Source organism: Leucoraja erinacea, chromosome 22 (genome assembly GCF_028641065.1).
Source record: "Leucoraja erinacea ecotype New England chromosome 22, Leri_hhj_1, whole genome shotgun sequence".
NCBI lineage: Eukaryota > Metazoa > Chordata > Chondrichthyes > Rajiformes > Rajidae > Leucoraja > Leucoraja erinaceus.
Genome location: NC_073398.1, coordinates 29,993,616 through 30,013,857, shown reverse-complemented (window position 1 = coordinate 30,013,857; position 20,242 = coordinate 29,993,616). Strand labels below are relative to the sequence as shown.

Below are 20,242 nucleotides of genomic sequence, written 5' to 3'. Positions count from 1 at the left end.
GGAATGAAAGCAGAGCTGCAGGATATAGAGGAGACCCTGGTGAGAGCATCATCTATAATGGAGAGGTGAACCCCCGTTCCCTAAAGAATGAGGACACCTCATCATGGGCAAAAATGCGGCGTAGACGGAGATATTGGGAGTAGGGGATAGAGTCTTTACAAGAAGCAGGGTGGGAAGAAGTATAGTCAAGATAGCTATGGGAGTCAGTGGGTTTGTAGTAGATGTCGGTCACTAGCCTGTTCCATGCGATGGAGATGGTTAGATCTAGAAAGGGTAGGGAGATGTCGGAAATGGTCCAGGTGAATTTGAGTGCCGGATGGAAATTAGTGGTGAAGTGGATGAAGTCAGTGAGTTCTGCATGGGTGCAGGTGGTAGCACCAACGCAGTCGTCAATGTAGCGGAGGTAGAGTTTGGGGATAGGGTCAGTGTACGCCTGGAACAGGGATTGTTCGACGTACCCTACAAAGGCCCGGGTGATGTTGGTCTTTGTTGAAAATAACTGCCTTTAGAGGCAAAGCGTCCAGTACATCCCTTTGATGGAGGGGAGGTCAGTACCTGTAGTAAACTGGGCTATTTCTTCCAGCCTATTGTTATTCTGCCTATCTCAGCAACTCCTTCATTCCTGGGAATTCAAGTTGCCAAACCAGGCCATGATGCAATGAGTCAGTATGCTCTGTACCTAACACCTGTGGGATTTCAAGAGAGTGTTCGTCGACATACAGATTTTTGTCAATCTTCTTTGGAAGCAAAGTGTCATTAGACAATAAAGAATAGATGCAGGAGTAGGCCATTTGGCCCTTCGAGCCATTCAATGTGATCATCCCAAATCAGTACTCCGTTCCTGCCTTCTCCCCATATCCCCTGACCGCTATTTTTAAGAGCCCTATCTAGCTCTCTCTTGAAAGTATCCAGAGAACCTGCCTCGACCGCCCTCTGAGGCAAAGAATTCCAGACTTACCACTCTCTGTGAGAAAAACTGTTTCCTCGTCTCCATTCTAAATGGCTTACTCCTTATTCTTAAACTGTGGCCCCTGGTTCTGGACTCCCCCAACATTGGGAACATGTTTCCTGCCTCCAGCGTGTCCAAACCCTTAACAAGCTTATATGTTTCAATAAGATCCCCTCTCATCTTTCTAAACTCCAGAGTGTACAAGCTCAGCTGCTCCATTCTCTCAGCATATGACAGTCCCGCCATCCCGGGAATTAACCTTGAAAACCTACGCTGCACTCCCTCAATAGCAAGAATGTCCTTCCTCAAATTAGGAGCATTGTTGGGCTTTCTTTGTAATTGCTTCAATGTGTTGGGCCAAGGACAAATCTCATGCATGCCCAAGAACTTGAAGTTGCTGACTCTCTCCACTGCTGATCCCTTGAAGAAAATAGGTTTGTGGATCCTCAGCCTCCCTCTTCTAAAGTTATCAATCAGTATCTTGGTCTTACTGACGTTAAGAACAAGGTTGTTATTCTGGCACCATTCAATCAAACACCATTCAAACACATCATTACTTGCTATTCATCTGACAACATTGTTAAGTCTGAAAAAGGGTCTTGACCCGAAACGTCACCCATTCCTTCTCTCCAGAGATGCCAGTCCCGCTGAGTTACTACCACATTTTGTGTCTACCTTCGATTTAAACCAGCATCTGCAGTTTTTTCCTATACATTGTTAAGTCTGTAAATTTAAAGATGATATTGATGGTGTGACTAAGCACAGAGCATGGATCTGAGCCTGACATATTTGAAGTCTTCTAGATAATATTTACAGAACCTAGATACATTTTTCCTGCTAATTATTTTGCATATGGAAGGCTCGCAAATTTTTTGCTTAAGTTGCATGAATTAAAAAATAACTAAGCCATAAAAATGATCGTGTGAGATGAAATTAATTGCATAGTGTGAAGCCAAGGTGGCTGATGGCATGGCTTTCAACAAGGGGGCATTTACCAATGTTTGACATACAAAATTAATTAATTGCTTATAAATTAATTGCTTATTGCAAATACAATCCGATTAATTAAATTGCTGAGTGCAATGTTCTAATGCGGTTACTATCCCTAGACAAAGTGATGTGATCTCTCTTTGGTTTAGATTCCTCAGCTTGTGGGAATGTGTTTTTATTAGCAAATTGTCCATGTATTTAAAAATTCTAAGTGTATAATGATAACTCTAATAAGTAGCTAACTTTTAAAAGCTGGAAATTGCATTCTCCAGACATTGGAAGAGTTATGGAAAAGACTGATAAAGAAAACACACAAACAAGATTAGTTTGAAGATCCCCGAATTGCAAGTTTTCTCAGGCAGCATATGTGGAAAGATTGGACAGATCACGGTTTAACCATTCGCCCTATCTATGCGATTCTTGACTTTGTACACCTTTATAAGATCATTCCCCAGTACCCTATGAACCAAGGAATGTACAGTGCCCTCCATAATGTTTGGGACAAAGACCCTATAATTTATTTATTTGCCTCTGTACTCCACAATTTGAGATTTGTAATAGAAAAAATCACATATGTTTAAAGTGCACATTGTCAGGCCATTTTTATACATTTGGTCATTTGGTTTCACCAAGTAAAAATTACAGCTGTGTTTATACATAGTCTCCCCCCCCCCCCCCCCCATTTCAGGGCACCATAATGTTTGGGACACATGGCTTCACAGGTGTTTGTAATTGCTCAGGTGTATTTAATTGTCTCCATAATGCAGATATAAGAGAGCTCTCAGCACCTCTTTCTTTCCTCCAGTCTTTCCATCACCTTTGGAAACTTTTATTGCTGTTTATCAACACGAGGGCCAAAGTTGTGCCAATGAAAGTCAAAGAAGCCATTATGAGACTGAGAAACAAGAATAAAACTGTTAGAGACATCAGTCATGCCTGAGGCTTACCAAAATCAACTGTTTGTTTGGAATATCATTAAGAAGAAAGAGAGCACTGGTGAGTTTACTAATCACAAAGGGACTGGCAGGCCAAGGATGACCTCCACAGCTGGTAACAGAAGAATTCTCTCTATAATAAAGAAAAATCCCCAAACGACAGATCAGAAACACTCTTCAGGAGTCAGGTGTAGATTTGTCAATCACCACTGTCCGCAGAAGACTTCATGAACAGAAATACAGAGGCTAAACTGCAAGATGCAAACCACTGGTTAGCCGCAAAAATAGGATGGCCAGGTTACAGTTTGCCAAGAAGTATTTAAAAGAGCAAGCACAGTTCTGGAACAAGGTCTCGTGGACAGATGAGACGAAGATTAATTTATATCAGAGTGATAGCAAGAGCAAAGTATGGAGGAGAGAAGGAACTGCCCAAGATCCAAAGCATACCACCTCATCTGTGAAACATGGTGGTGGGGGTGTTATGGCCTGGACATGTATGGCTGCTGAAGGTACTGACTGGTTCACTTATTTTCATTGATGATACAACTGCTGATGGTAGTAGCATAATGAATTCTGAAGTGTATAGACACATCCTATCTGCTCAAGTTCAGACAAATGCCTCAAAACTCATTGGCCGGCGGTTCATTTTACAGCAAGACAATGATCCCAAACATACTGCTAAAGCAATAAAGGAGTTTTTCAAAGCCAAAAAATGGTCAATTCTTGAGTGGCCAAGTCAGTCACCCGATCTCAACTCAGTTGAGCATGCCTTTCATATGCTGAAGAAAAAACTGAAAGGAACGAGCCCCCAAAACAAGCATAAGCTAAAGATGGCTGCAGTACAGGCCTGGCAGAGCATCACCAGAAAAGACACCCAGCAACTGGTGATGTCCATGAATCGCAGACTTCAAACAGTCATTGCATGCAACGGATATGCAACAAAATACTCAACATGACTACTTTCATATACATTACATTGCTGTGCCCCAAACATTATGGTGCCCTGAAAAAGGGGTGGGGGGGGACTACGTATAAACACAGCTGTAATTTCTACATGGTGAGACCAAAATGTATAAAAATAGCCGTTATTAAAATCTGACAATATGCACTTTAACCACATGAGATTCTTTCTATTACAAATCTCAAATTGTGGAGTACAGAGGCAAATAAATAAATGATGGGTCTTTGCCCCAAACATTTTTATAGAGGGCACTGTATTAATTGCTTTGGTTGCATAAATGCTTTTGTTGCACCTCTACTGAGGTTTTTTCATTTATTTGTTTGTAATTTATGGGTACTGTGTTTACAGATCTGATATGCTGCTGCAAATAGGAATTTAATTGTTCCATTTTTGGTATATTTGACAATGAAACACTCTTGACCATTGATATGGAAAGTGGCAGTACATGCAAATGCAAGTTTTATGCTCATTTTTAAGATTCCATTTTAGTTTCTAAAGGTTAAGGACAAATGAAAACACATCAACTAGAAATCTGTATAGCATGAAAATGAATTCCTTAATTTAAGGAAAAGATTAATACAGCTACATTCTCCAAAAAGGAACTTTAACACCTCAACAATGCGAAGATCAGAGAAGGAAGTATCAGAAGACTGGAGCGTGGCTAATATTATATTGTTATTTAAAAAGACCAAGGAACTGTAGGCTAATGAGCCTGACATCAGCAGTGGATAGTTGTTGGAGGGAATTCTGAGGGGCAGGATTTATCAGCATTTGAGTTTTTTTATGAGAAGATTGATGAGGGCAGAGGACTGTCTATGGGGATTTTATCAAGGCCACATGGTAAACATGTCTGGAAGATCAGAGCACATGCAATCAGTGAACAAGCTAATTGGATTCAAAATTGGCCTGGAAGAAGGAACAAAAGGGTAGTTACAGAGGGTTACAGAGGGAACTGCAGATGCTGGAGAATCGGTTACACAAAAAAGCTGGAGAAACTCAGCGGGTGCAGCAGCATCTATGGAGCAAAGGAAATAGGCAACGTTTCGGGCGGAAACCCTTCTACAGACTGATCGGGGGCGGGGGTGGTCGGGGACAAGAAAGGGAAAAGGAGGAGGGGCCCAAAGGCTGGGGGATGGGGGGAGACAGCAGGGGGGCTGAGGAAGGGGAGGAGACAGCAAGGACTAACAAAATTGGGAGCAATGTTTTGGACTCCCCAAACGGAAATGAGGTGCTGTTCCTCCAATTTCTGGTGCTGTTCGCTGTGGCCATGGAGGAGACCCAGGACAGAGAGGTCAGAGACGGAGTGGGAGGGGGAGTTGAAGTGCTGAGCCACCGGGAGGTCAGCTTGGTTATTGCGGACCGAGCGGAGGTGTTCGGCGAAACGATCGCCCAACCTCCGCTTGGTCTCACCGATATAGATCTAGTTACAGAGGTTGGCTTTTCTGACTGCAGGCCTGTGACCTGTGGTGTGCTACAGGACTTGGTGCTTGGTCCACTGCTCTTTGTTATCTAAATTTACAATTTATACTGTTAGTAGCTTCACAGATGATACCAACATTGGCTTTATCGGGGGCTGTGAAGAGGAATATCCAAGTTTACAACAGAATCTAGGTCAGCTAGGAAGGTGGGCCCAGGTGCGGCCAATGTAATTTCACTCTGACGAGTGTGAGATGTTGCACTTTAGTATATCAAACCAGAATAGGATTTACATAGTAAATGGTACAGCCCGGGAGAGTGTTGTAGAACAACAAGATATGGCAATACAAGTGCATAGTTCCAGGGGCGGGAAACCTGGGGGGGGGGGGGGGGGGGCAGAGGGGACACGTCCCCCCATGTTTTGAGAGGTGGGGGATATATCCCCCCCCCCCCCCCCCATTTTTTATAATCCGGATTTGAAAACCCAGTGAAATCTCCGTTTTCTGCGAGACAGTGGGGGCGCCGAATGGACGAGAGAAGTCGGTCAGCAGGCAATGGGGGCGGGACATGATGATTCAGCGCGATGATTTGAAGAGGGAGGAGTGGGGTGGGACTGAGGATAGAGTGCGGTGATTGGAGGAGGGAGATGTGGCACAGACCTGTGCCTCATCCACAGTCAGGACCGATCCCGGCCGGGTCTCCGGCGCTGTCCGAGCCCACGGGTGGCCAGAGAGGTCGGCAGCAAAGATCCTCCGCTATAGGATCTTTGGTCGGGAATCAGACGGACGCGGTGCCCCCAGGCCCACAACCAGTGCAGAGAAGCAGCGCTAAACCCAGCTCAACTCTGCCTGTCCCGCCAGGTGAGCCCACAGCCCTTCCTGGACTTGTGGGAAATATGGCAGTGTGGAGAAGCAGCGCTGGTGTCCCGTCAGTCCAGAGAGAGCTGTAGTTAACCCGGTGACACAGGCACAGTTGAGCTGTATTTAGCGCTGGATGGAGCCTCCGAAGCCTCACGCGTGTGTGTGACTGTGCGCATGCACGCGTGGCCGCCAATAAATTGTGTCCCCCTGTCCCCTCCATGTTTTGATAGCGAGTTCCGCTCTTGCATAGTTCCCTAAAAGTGGTAAGTTTCACTTGCACTTTATGTGCAATGTGACAAATAAAACCGTATTGTATTGACAAATGGACAGAGTGGCGAAAGCAGAGTTTTGCACTCTTGTCTTCATTGGAAAGCGTACAAAAGTTAGGAAATTATGTACACTTTGTTGGGCAGAATGTGTTTGGAGATCTACATGCTGTTTCACCAGCTATAGGAAGGGTGTCACCAAGATGTTATCTGGACTTGCAGTCTTGAATTATAGGGAGTCTAGGCTAGATAGGCTGAGACTATTTTCTTTGGAACAAAGGAGATAGGGATATGGTAAATGGATAGGACAGGTTTGGAGGGAAATGAGCCAACCACAGGCAGGTGGGACTAGTGTAGCTGGGACATGTTGGCTGGTGTGGGCAAGTTGGGCCAAAGGGCCTGTATCAATGCTGTATCACTCTATGATACCAAGGCTGACCTTATTGAGGTGTACAAAATAGAGAGAATGGACGAAGTGAACATTCACTGCCTTTACACCCCCAGAGGAGAGAATTCTAAAAGTAGAGGGCAAAGGTCAAGAGAAATTTAAAAGGGGCGTCTGAGCAACTTTTTCATTCAGAGGGTATCCAGAGCAATTTGACAGTGGCTTCTTCTTCTTGCGTATGACGTGCACAGCCTAAAGTTGTAGGACAACTTGTTCTATTTGATCTTATTTGATTGCGCACGCCGGGTTGATTGCATTCGTCGAAACGGAGCGGACCATGTGAAGGTTGCAATCTACCACCCCGCCAGAGGCACCTATGAAAGTGGATACAATTATGACTTTCAAAAGACATTTGGACAGATATATGAATTGGAAAGGTTCAGAGGCACATGGGCAAAATGGGTCTAGCCCAAAATGTAAATTTGGACTGCATGTATAAGTTGAGCCAAAGAGCTGCTTTCCAAAAGAAATACAGTGCAATAGTTATACTCGTGTAAAAACTTGAAATTAACATAAAAACTTAAAACTAAAAGCTCATAGAATACCAAAAGCTAAATAAGTTTTATAAGACCCAAGGTCATGGTGGAAAATAACTGTGCTTTAAAATATAACTGCGGGTTTGTTAGATGAAGGTGACAATGCATTCACGAGGAAAGTTTGACACAGTGACTCACTCACCCTGATGCCCTTCACCACTGTGATCTGATCATTCTCATCCGCTTCGAAGGAAACGCGTTTGGTGCTCCCGCTACTTCCCATCTCGTCAGCATTAAATAAAAAGCAAACAGACGAAATAAGAAAGTAAAAACGAACTAATTGTCTCTGCCAGAAGTTGCAGGCACCTTGGAAAAAGAAACCCAGTCACAGGCCGTCACCGATCCACTCCATCACGCCTCTCACCGGGCCGACCAACCAACCAACAATAAAACTAGCTCCGATTGGTCAGTTCGCTGCGTTGTGGACCCACGCACGATTGAAGGATGCCACTGATTGGGTGGCGGGTGGAATGACCCCGTTTGCTCAGCATTGCATTTCCTGACCCGCTGAGTTACTCCAGCATTCTGTGTCTATCTATCAGTGTAAACCAGCATCTGCAGTAATTTGCTACACCGGTTCCTGCTCTCCAGAAATGCTGCCTCACCTCAGCTTCTCCAGCATTTTATGTGAGATGCTGCAAGTGCCAGGCCCACTGAGTTACTCCAGCATTCTGTGTCTGTCTTCAGTGTAAACCAGCATCTGCAGTAATTTGCTACACCGGTTCCTGCTCTCCAGAAATGCTGCCTGACCTCAGCTTCTCCAGCATTTTATGTGAGATGCTGCCAGTGCCAGGCCCACTGAGTTACTCGAACATTCTGTGTCTATCTTCAGTGTAAACCAGCATCTGTAGTAATTTTTTACACCGGTTCCTACTCTCCAGAAATGCTGCCTATCCTACTCAGCTTGGTCCTCGGTTTCTTGGTCCTCCAAAATATTCCAAATGGAATTTAAACTGGAGGTGGTGGAGGGAGGACTTAAGCCAGGAAGGGTTATTGGGAAGAAAGAGCCACTTCAAATGTAGTTCTTCAGCATTTTGTGTGAGATGCTGCCAGTGTCAGGCCCCACTGAATTACTCCAACATTTTGTGTGAAATGCTGCCAGGCCCCACTGTGTTACTCCAGCATTTTGTGTGTGTGATGCTGCCCCACTGTGTTACTCCAGCATTTTGTGTGTGTGATGCTGCCTGGCCCCACTGAGTTACTCCAGCATTTTGTGTCAGATGCTGCCAGTGCCAGGCCCCGCTCAGTTACTCCAGCATTTTATGTGAGGTGCTGCCTGGCCCACTGAATTACTCAAGCACTTTGTGTGAAATGCTGCCAGGCCCCACTAAGTTACTCCAGCATTTTGTGTGTGTGATGCTGCCTGGCCCCACTGTGTTACTCCAGCATTTTGTGTGAGATGCTGCCTGGCCCCACTGAGTTACTCCAGCATTTTGTGTCAGATGCTGCCAGTGCCAGGCCCCGCTCAGTTACTCCAGCTGCCTGGCCCCACTGAATTACTCAAGCATTTTGTGTGAGATGCTGCCTGGCCCCACTGAGTTACTCCAGCATTTTGTGTGAAATGCTGCCTGGCCCCACTGAGTTACTCCAGCATTTTGTGTGAGATGCTGCCTGGCCCCACTCATTTTATGTGAGATGCTGCCTGGCCCCACTCAGTTACTCCAGCATCTTTGTATCTGTGCTCAGCAGTACCGTTTGTCAGTGCATTTTAAATAAAGTTGTCGTTGAGGCCGTGAGTCAGAGGATCATGGGAACTGTAGTCCAGTTTTTTGTTCTCTATAAATAACAGATAATTTGAAGTTGCGTTCAGCCAACGTTGAATGTGTCCTTCATTGCTGAATATGTACTTTCTCTTGGCCTTCAGCGAGCCCCCCCACCCTTGCCGTGAGCTGGAGAGCCAGGGTGTCGGTGGGTGAGAGGCGTTAACTGCCGGCGGCTGCTCCAACTGTCAGCTGCGGCGCGCGGGGGGGCGGCGCCACCCGACAAGATGGCGAGTGAAACTGGGAAGTACAGGACTGCAATCAGCAAAAGTAAAGATCCCTCTGGATTACTGATTTCAGTGATAAGGTGAGTGCAGTGGACGACTCGAGGGAAGGGGGATTCATTTTGTATTTCTTGCGCTGGAGAAATTTCTGCTAATTCTCTGGAAATTACCGACATTTCTTTTTAAATGGTGGTCAGCCAATTGTTCTGCTGTCACTTGTGGAGAGAAACATTGGGCAAGGGTGGAACATCCTCCACATTGAATTCTTAAACTGACATGATGGCAGACGTAACAAGAAGGGGGGGTGTGATAGAGTAAATAAGAGCCGTTTTTTCCCCCAGGAAGGGATCACAGTACAGGAACACTCGGTGCTGACCATAATGCCAAGCTAAATGAATCATATCTGCCTGTCTGTGGTCCATAATACACGTTTCCTTGCCTGTTCATGTGTCTGTACAAGGAACTCTTAAACATTGTTATGGTATCTGCTGCTTCATTTGACTTGACCCATCTTAAACGTATGCCTTTCAGTATTTGACCATTTTATCCGGGGAATAAAGACTGACTATCTATCTGTCTCTTGGAATTTTATTTACTTCCATATGGTAACCCCTCTTCCTCTGATGTACCTGAGAAAATAACCCAAGTTTGTGCAATCTTACCTTCTTGCTAATTCAGACAGCATCCTGGTGGACCATCAATTTTCAAGAGAGAGTTAGATTTAGCTCTTAAGGTGAAAGGAATCAAGGGATGGAAAAAACAGGAACCGGGTACTGATTTTAGATGATCAGCCATGATCATATTGAATGGCTCGAAGGGCCGAATGGCCTATTCCTGCACCTTTCTATGTTTCTTCTGTGACCACTTTTGTACACTCCCCAAACTTTCACATCCATCTTGTAATGTGACCAGCATTGCACACACTATTCCAGATGTGGCTTGACGTTAAGTTTTATAAAGCTGCTGCAAAATAATCTGACTACTCAATTCTCCAAGCAATGAAAGCAATCATCCTTATGTCTTCTTTCATTCCCTATCAACTTGTGTTGCCACTGCAGGGATCCACAGACCAGGGAGCTATGCAGCATGAGATCAATCTGTACATCAGTCCTCCCACAGGTTCTGCCTTTTACTGTGCATTCCATTTGCATATGACCTCACAAATTGCATCACCTCAAACTTGCCTAGATAAACTTTGTCTGCCAGTTATTTGCCAAGATTTGATACTGGTCTGTATCCTGCTGCATCCATTGACAAACTTTATTGCTTTTTTATTGTGCCTGTTCCTAACCGTACGTGCACATGATAATAAACTGTACTTGGCTATCCACAACTCCATCAATTTTCGTGTCATTATTTTGAAACTTAGTAATCAGACTTAATCATCCAAATCATCAATATATATTACAAATGACAGAAGTCCCAGCACTGATCCTTGCAGATCACAGCTGGTTGCATATCCCCCAGGCAAGAAAAGATCCCTCTACCACCATCTTCTGTCTTCTAGCACTAGACTTAGACTTAGATCCTTTATTTGTCATTCAGACCTTTCGGTCTGAACGAAATGTCGTTGCCTGCAGCCATACATGTAATAATAAACAACAAAACACCCATAAACACAAATTAACATCCACCACAGTGAGTTCACCAGGCACCTCCTCACTGTGATGGAGGCAAAAATCTTAGGGTTACTGTCTCTTCCCTCCTCTTCTCCCTCTGCGCTGAGGCGATACCCCATCGGGCGATGGTAAGTTAGTCCCGCGGCTCACTGAGCTCCGCGAACGGGCCGCTTCAAGCTCCGCGGCCCGGGGTGGTCGAAGCTGCCGCCCTCCAGTCCAGCAGACGCAGCTGTTGCCGCGGGAGCTCCGGAAAACAGGCACCAGCCTGTGACCTGCGAGCTCCGACGATGTCGCCTACTGGCCCGCGGCCGAGCCCCGGATTCAGGTCGCCGCTGCCAGAACGCCGCCTCAGCCACCGAAGCACCGTCTCTGCCACGCGAAAATCTTGTATCTAATTCACCAACTTGCTGTGGATCCCATGTCACTTAATCTTATGGATTGGTCTACAATAATGGACCTTGTTAAATGCTTTACGAAAGTCCATGTTGACAACGTCCAGAGCACTACCCTCATCAATCGCCTTCATAGCATCCTCAAAACACTCAATAGTATTTATGAAACACCAATACCCCCTCCTGCCCCCAACTCCATCAAGCTGTACTGACTATTCATAATATGCATATGCTTTTCCATGCAAGTAAATTCTGCCTCAAAGAATCTTCTGCAATAACTTATCTACCACTGATAAAATGCTTACCAGATTATAACTTCCTGGTTTGTCCCTGTTGCCCTTCTAAAAAAAAAGTACAATATTAGCTATTCTTCGGTCCTTGTTCTAAAAGGTGGGATTAATTTGTGTTGCATTTTCAATTGGCACAGTGATGGGGCAAATTGTCTCCTGTATCCCGATGTTCCCGATGTTGGGGGATTCCAGAACCAGGGGCCACAGTTTAAGAATAAGGGGAAAGCCATTTAGAATGGAGACGAGGAAATACTTTTTCTCACAGAGTTGTAAGTCTGTGGAATTCTCTGCCTCTGTTGGAGGCCGGTTATCTGGATACTTTCAAGAGAGAGCTGGATAGAGCTCTTAAAGATAGCGGAGTCAGGGGATATGGGGAGAAGGCAGGAACAGAGTACTGATTGGGGATGATCAGCCATGATCACATTGAATGGCACCTATTGTCTATTATCACATTCTTTGTGTGATTTATATTGTGTCATTAAACAAGATGTACCAAGTTTTCACATGTATTGCCTTTTTGACAATGCATAGTCTAAATAACTACAAGATTACAAACATTACAGAGAATTGCTAACTTTAAAACGATTGTCATTCAGTATTCAACAAGGGTTAAGTACTTTGTACTGTTAAGTACTTTGCTCGTACTTTCATTCATCATGAAAATGCCATCTAATATTTATTGTATCTTCTTAAAGAACTCTGTCAACCAGCAATGATGTTCAAGATCGCGAAGCTGAAAAGGGCCGCCTGGAGGAAGCTTATGAGAAATGTGACCATGACTTGGATGAATTGATTGTGCAGCATTATACGGAACTTACCACAGCCATCAGGACATACCAAAGCATCACTGAACGTATCACCAGCTCTCGTAACAAGATTAAGCAGGTGAAGGAGAATCTACTTTCATGCAAAATGTTGCTGCACTGCAAAAGAGATGAATTGCGTAAATTATGGATTGAAGGTATTGAACATAAGCATGTGCTAAACTTGCTGGATGAAATCGAAAGCATCAAACAAGTACCACAGAAACTGGAGCGATGCATGACAAGCAAACATTATCTTCATGCCACGGACATGTTGGTTAGTACCCTGTATTATTTATCAAAATGTGAATTACGAGATATTATATTTTCTCATATTATATATGTCAGTAATCTTTGAAGTTCAAATGTCTGAAATAAAGCTTTCAGTTGTGATAAAGACCGTGCATGCAAGTATTTTGAGCATGAAACTGTTATCAATAAAGCTAGTTGGCGAGGGCTTTGGAAGTTAACTTATGGCATGTGATTGAGTACAGGAGATTTTTTTATAATCATGCCTTATTTACCAGTTTGTGCAAAACGGTTCTGATGAGCTAGCGATTACTCACAAGAAAGCAACAGCTGTGGATGGAAATGTTATTGTTGATTTGTGACAGACATCAATGGACACAAAAATGCTGGAGTAACTCAGTTGGTCTGGCAGAATCTTTGTAGAACATGGTGAGGTGACGTGTTGGGACCCTTCCTCAGACTGATAGCAGGGGGAGCAGATAAGAAAGCTGGAAAAGAGGAGGGGCTGGACAGAGCACAGCCAGTAATAGGTGAACTAAGGCAAGGGTTTGGTTTTGATAGGCAGATTGTTGGACAAAGGCCAGAGATGAAAAGACAAGCGTGAGCCCGAAAGGATAAAGATTTGCAAATTGTGGAACTTGAGGGTTGAAAAGTTGTGAATTGTGGAGAAGGAGGGAAGAAACCAGTGCAAGATCAGCCAGGGTTGGGGCAGGGTGGGAGGGGAGGTGAGGTGAGGGGAGGTGAGGTGAGGTGTTTTCAACTTTGTTCAACAAAATTGAGCTCATTTTTTACTTTAAAAAGGTCTGCTGGGATTTTCTCCATGTCTAAAACAAACCAATTGTTTCTATAAATTGGCTATTTATTACGTGGTGCAAAAACAAATGTCGATGATGAAACTACCAAACTTAATGTGCTGTTAAAAACTAGCTCGGATTAATAAATGTACAGGTGATATAAACAAAATCTGTGCTCCGTTGATTAATTATCTATGGAAAAAGTGGACCAATATACTTAATTAGACAAAATAAAATTAATGCTGCTGGATTTGCAGAAAAGGCATGCACTAATTGGGCAACGTTCAGGTTGAATAATGTAGGTTATAATTTCATATTGCTATGGAGGCATTTTATAATGTTTTCTTGACCAAAGTCACCATAAAATAGGTTTTCTTAATAAATTTGTATTTCTGTAAAGGTTTTAATTGTTGAGTTGACGACGATTTAAGTTGTAAATTTGCTGCTTAAGACAGAACCAAAGGCTTTGCCTGAAATTAATGGTAACACTGTAAGAAGGAACTGCAGATGCTAGTTTAAACCAAAGATAGACACAAAAAGCTGTAGTAACTTAGCAGGACAGGCAGCATCTCTGGAGAGAAGGAATGGCTAACACGATGCTTGAAAGAACTATTGTTAAGTCAACAAATAATAATGAAATCATGTTAGGCTTCTTTGAGAATGAAACTAACGTGTCATGTGTTGTGAAATGCCAGTATTCCCCCAGCCCAAGATTCAGATATTCATTCCCTGCCCCATCCCTTTGCCTTACATTTCTGCACAAATCCATCCTCCCATCTGCTTGATTTTCTCTGTACACTCCCCCAAAAAGCACATGATATTTACCTTTTTCTTTATCGGATCCACCTCTTCCTGCCTTACTAATTTTCCCATCATTCTGTTCAGGAAAACCTGTCCTTCAGCCAGCCAAACCAATATTATGGCGGACCATATTTGTGCGTGTGTGTGTTGTTTTATGTGTGTTGTGTGTTGATATGACAATAGTGGTCTATGTAGTTCAGAACTTATTTGAGGTTGTAATGTTTAATAGCCGAATGGTTGTTGGTAAGAAGTTGTTCTTGAACCTGGATGTGACAGTTTTCAGGCTCCTGTACCTTCTTCTCAATGGCAGGGGTGAAAGGAGTGTGAGGACAGGGTAGTGTGGGTCTCTGAGTATGCTGGCTGCCTTTTTGAGGCAACGATTCTGGTAAATCCCTTCGATGGTGGGTCATTCTGTGGGTCTTGAGATGGCTGAAGAGGCCAATTCTAGTGCCACTATCTTGATTGCAGTGAGATGAGTGGTATTGGTGGTGGGATGTAGTTGGGCCTTCTTGACAATAAGTCTTTCCTTTTGTCATGGGTGCTTGTGTTTTTCAGGTCTTCTTCAGGGAATGCAGTTCCTTTGTGAACAATGACTCTCCATTCTGTATTACGTCCTCCCAGTAGGTGGGGCTAATGTGGCACTTTTGAGGTTAATCCTTGTGTTATCCTTGCAATGCTTCGCCTGACCTCTAGGGGTTCACAGTCCTTTCAGGAGTTGGGACTAGAGTATTTGTTTTGGGAGACAGAAGTCAGGCATCCTGACAACTTGGCCATTCCATCTGAGATGCTGTTTGATGATGTTTGTAGTGATGGAGTCAATGTTAGCCTCTTCTGGCACACTGATGTGAGTGTGCCTGTCTTTCCAGTTTATTCGCAGCATCTTCCAAAAGCACTCAAGGGCTTCAAGGTGTCTGCTGCAGGTGGTCCAATTCTCAGCTACATATAGTGGGGTGGGAAGAATAATGGCTTTGTAGACCAGTAGCTTGGTTCTCACTTGGAGGTCACGGTCTTCAAAAATTCTACTCCTAACCCTGGCAAAAAGCCCCGCTTGCACAGTGGAGTTGGTGATGTGTTTCATTATCCAGGTATGTACTGGAAGAGAAATGGTGTTCAAGAGATGGAAAGTGATCCACATATTCCAGACAGCAATTGTTGATTATTGCATTATTGGGGATAATGGCACATCGTCAGGTGGTGGCTGATGGAGGGTTTTGGTCTTTTTTATGTTAATGTAGTGGACGGGAGGGAGATTCACTATGGTTTCCGCAGTCTGCTCTGTCCTCCTTTAAAACAATATTGACAATCAGGGCATCTCAGAGATACTTGGGTATAGTTTCATTCCACCAGGTTTCTTAATATCAGGGCATGGATGTGGTACAGGAGGTCTATTCGGGGTGGAGTATTGAGTGGAAATCTTAGCAAGTCATGCCTTACTTCTGTTGATTATACTGGGTTTCTGCATTCCTGACACATAGGCTCCTGATGATAACCCGAGTGGGCAAAGGGTTCCCAGCAACAGTGAGGAAGTTGCAGTGTTCTTGAATCTTTCCCCTTGTGCACATGGGAATCTGTCGTCAGGTTGCTGGGGAAACGGGGATTATATTGCTTTTCATTGTCACATCTACCAAGATACAGTGAAAAACTTTGTTTTGTGTTCTATCCAGACAGATCGTACTATGAATACATACAGAAAAGTGCAAATTCATATTCTATGTCGCTTGAAATCATATTCTATGTCACTTGAAATCATATTCTATGTCGCTCTTCCAGGGAGATGCTAACTGCATTTTGTTGTCTCTGTACTGTACACTGACAATGACAATTAAAGTTGAGTCTGAATCTGAAAAAAAAGTGCAGATTATAGTGTTGTCGCTACAATGGATGTGTAGTTACGAAAAGTTAAATTGCTATGGAGTACAGGATGGAGATTGAGAACCTAGTCACCTGGTGCCAAGACAACTTCCCCTCAATGTCAGCAAGACAAAGGAGATTGTGATTGACTTCAGGAAGCAAAGCAGAGGTTGTTTGGGACATGCCGAATTTCCGAAGCATTTTAAGGAAGTAGAGGCGTTGGTGTGCTTTCTTGGCCATAGTTTCATTGTGGCTGATCCAAAACAAATTGCTGGTGATGTTTATTCCGAAGAACTTGAAGCTTTTGACCATCTATGCTTCGGAGCCATCAATGTGGATCAATTAATCCTGTAGATTCACTGTACTGCAGTAGCAGGCTTTTTGATGGTGCAATATTGCGATACAAAAAGGTTGAAAGGAGTATCAAGGTCATGTAGCAATCTTTCTTGACACTTTCTGTGTTGAGTTTGGGTCAGCTATGGACGTGTTCGTTAGGATCTCAGGTAGCAGGTCATCAGGAGTCAATGAAAAGATGGAAATTAATATCTGTGGGCTGCCAAATTTAAGGATAAGGGGGAAATCTTTTAGGACCGAAATGAGAAAAAGATTTTTCACACAGAGAGTGGCGAATCTCTGGAATTCTCTGGCACAGAAGGTAAATGAGGCCAGTTCATTGGCTATATTTAAGAGGGAGTTAGATGTGGCCCTTGTGGCTAAAGGGGTATGGAGAGAAGACAGGTACAGGATACTGAGTTGGATGATCAGCCATGATCATATTGAAGGTGGTGCAGGCTCGAAGGGCCGAATGGCCTACTCATGCACCTATTTTCTATGTTTCTCTTTTCTATGTTTCTATGAAAGCATGATCCACAGTTCCTCTTGATTCAAGATGTTAAAAAAAAGACTGCAGAATTCTTCATGCTGCAACTTGAACTTCTCTTGGAATTGTCACATTGGGATGGCACAGAGGCGTAGCGGTAGAGTTGTTGCCTTACTGTGCCAGAGACCTGGGTTTGATCCTGACTACGGGTGCCGTTTGTACGAGTTTGTACGTTCTCCCAGTGACTGCGTGGGTTTTCCCCCAGGTGCTCCAGTTTCCTCCCACACTCCAAAGACGTACAGGTTTGTAGGTTAATTGGCTACGGTAAAAATTGTAAATTGTCCATAATGTGTAGGATAATGCTGGTGTACGGGGATCGCTGGTCAGCGCGAACTCGGTGGGCCAAAGGGCCCGCTGTATCTTTAAATTATACTAAACATTGTAAAGGTCATGTCCAGTTTTTTACCAGCTGGACACAGTCCACGTTTTGATTCTGCGAGCAGCTCTTGGGTCATTGGTAGGAGGCAGTGGAGGTGAAGGATCCTTGGTGATGTCTGACTCTGGCAGATAGCAGGGAGACTCCTCCAATGCTCCAATTGTTACTGTCTCTTGAAGGTGATCAGTATTACAAGTGTCCATGAGGACCCCTGGTATGTCTCCCTCTTCCCAGATGTTAGCAGTGAGGTTATGATTTTGTGAATTAAGTTTCTCTCTGTCACCCAGATGGGAGAAGGGGGGGGGGGGGGGAAACAGTGCCACAGTGAAGCAACACCATGCAGGGTAGTGCTAAGCGAGGTATTACGATATTGAGTTGTCCATTTAAAACAAACGCAAAGTTTTTTTTCATAAGGTCTTCTGAATTTATTTCTTCATTGTGTAGTTGAGGAGAGCTTTGGACTATTTTTTAGACAGAGAGAGGTGGTTATTTAATTAGCATGGGGTTGAAATATAACTTTGGTATATTCAAATGTGAATTTGAGTGGCAATTGATCAGTGTTGATCTCATTAAATGGCAGTGCAGGCTTGAGGAGCCAATTGGCCTACTCCTGTTACAACGAAACAGGATGAAAGTGGGAAAGGAAGATTTGATAGTTCTTGGAACCCCTTGCCAACAAGCATTTTATCTGCAATAATAGAACTTTCCATGGTGACTATCAGAGCACAGCTTTGTACTTACTGATCTGAATAGTATTTTAGTCTTAGAAATTTTGCAGCTGTTTCATGTTTCTAGAATTGATTATTGTGAACACATAAAGTCTTCTCATTACCTTATGCTTGTTATGGGCCTGTCCCACTCGGAGATTTTTTAGGCGCCCGCCGGCGACTGTCATAGTCGTAGCAGGTCACCGATAAACCAGCGACTGGACCAATGGGCCTGTCCCACCTAGGAGATTTTTTTTAGGCGACTGCCGGCGATTACGACAATGGAATTCATCGAAGTTTGCACCGGCGACAACCTACGCCATCCCGGGGACAACCTATGACAGCACCTACATCAGGAGAAGACAAGCTACGACAAGCTACGACTGTCGCCGACAAGTTTTGAACATTTAAAAATCCAGCGGTGGCCAGAAAAACGCTATGACTCCTTGGGCGACTGAGGAGACTACTCACGACCATACAGGCGACACCCCGGCGACCATGTGGCGACAGCCGAGTCGCCTAAAAAATCGCCTAAGTGGGACAGGGCCTTTCATGTCTTCAGGGATGCTGCAGGTATAGTTGCTAATTCAGCAATCTTGCTTAATAATAATTTCATGTTCAACACATTCAGGCAGGGTGTTAACTTTTCCAAATCAGGCAGTTTAAGATTTGTAGAGGAACTTTGTAAAATTTTACAACAATTTCATTTTTGGTGGTCGAGTTCATTGAAGAGAGTTGTTGTTGAATTGTGTAAGGCATTCCTTAAAACATGCATATATCAGCTAGATTGTTCTAAATGCAGTGATTGTAGATATTGCAACTGTTCAGTTCTGGCATTTGTTCTGTACTCGGGTAGGTGGGATTATTCCATTAGTTTTTGTTTTTTTTTAAATATTTTTATTAGAAGCAAACATATTATGGTAAAGTATAATTACATATTATAGTAAAAAAACTTTTCATGTACATCGATCATACATTATTAAAATGTTCAATTGTCAATTAATTCTGCTTCTAGTGTTTTTTTATATAGATAGAAAGAGAGAGAAAGAGAAAAAAAGAATTACAAATATCAAAAAAGAGAAAAAGTGGAATTAATTACTAATAATACGTCATTGGAGATAGGTTCGTAGATTATAAAGTATAACTTTTCATCTAATCCTGAGTTCAAGCTTCAGTTGGGTTTCCGTGAAGGGCCAATCTATCCCTTCAAATAATTAATGAATGGAGACCATATTTTAACAAAAAGTTCTGTTTGTCCATTAAGACAAGTCTAATTATTTCTAGATGTAGGGTCTCCAACATTTCCACAATCCACATTTTAATTGTGGGGGTTATAGGGCCTTTCCAAATTTTTAATATTATTTTTTTCCCAGTTTATTATACTGTAGTCGAGGAAGTTTCTTTGGCTTGTTGTGAGTGTTAAACTTTGTTCTGATATTCCAAGTATTATTAGTTTTGAGTCTGGATCCAATTTAGTATTAACAACTTCAGAAATTATTCCAAAAATATCAGTCCAGACATTTTTAATTTTTGTACAATTTGCAAAAGTATGTGTTAAATTGGCCTCTAGGTGCAGACATTTATCACAAATAGGAGAAATATGTGGGAAGATTCTATTTAGTTTTATTTTGGAGTAATGTAATCTGTGTAAGACTTTAAATTGTATTAAAGCATGTCTGGCATTTAATGAGTATTGATGTATATATTGTAGACTTTCGTCCCAAATATCTTTCATTATAGGATGGTACCTCGTTGTTTAAGAGGGTGTTATAAATATAAGTTATTCATTTTTCAGTATTAGGATTCAAACATTCATCCAGAGTTTCTGGTTCCCTAGTCCTATAAACTTGTGTATTAGATTTAACATAATCTCTAATTTGTAGATATCTGAAGAAATTATTTGAGTGCAGTCCATAGATCTGTTGTAACTCTTGACATGAAAGAAAAATGCCTTTCCTATAGAGATGTCCTATCTTTTTAATTCCGTAATTTTTCCATTGTGTGAAACCTTTATCCAATATGGATGGTTTGAATAAAGGATTGTTTACAATGGGAAGATATAGTGGTATATTATTCAATTTTAAAGCTTTTTTTTTTAGTTGTTTCCAAATTTGTATTCCACTATGTGTTATAGGATT

The 20,242-nt window shown here is 43.0% G+C and overlaps 2 protein-coding genes across 3 annotated transcripts in view; one reads left to right on the top strand and one right to left on the bottom strand.

The window, feature by feature from the left end:
- chchd3a (coiled-coil-helix-coiled-coil-helix domain containing 3a) overlaps positions 1-7,759 on the bottom strand; it is a 209,450-nt gene extending 201,691 nt beyond the window's left edge. Inside the window, exon 1 of the mRNA XM_055653388.1 lies at positions 7,501-7,759. Coding sequence (XP_055509363.1) covers positions 7,501-7,581 — 81 coding nt within the window. The 5' untranslated portion in view covers positions 7,582-7,759. The remainder of the gene's footprint in view (positions 1-7,500) is intronic.
- Positions 7,760-9,286: 1,527 nt separating this feature from the next.
- Positions 9,287-20,242, top strand: part of exoc4 (exocyst complex component 4) — a 362,722-nt gene continuing 351,766 nt past the window's right edge. For both annotated transcript variants that reach the window (XM_055653386.1, XM_055653387.1), the window contains exons 1-2: positions 9,287-9,425; positions 12,339-12,723. In XM_055653386.1, coding sequence (XP_055509361.1) covers positions 9,346-9,425; positions 12,339-12,723 — 465 coding nt within the window. In that variant the 5' untranslated portion in view covers positions 9,287-9,345. The remainder of the gene's footprint in view (positions 9,426-12,338; positions 12,724-20,242) is intronic.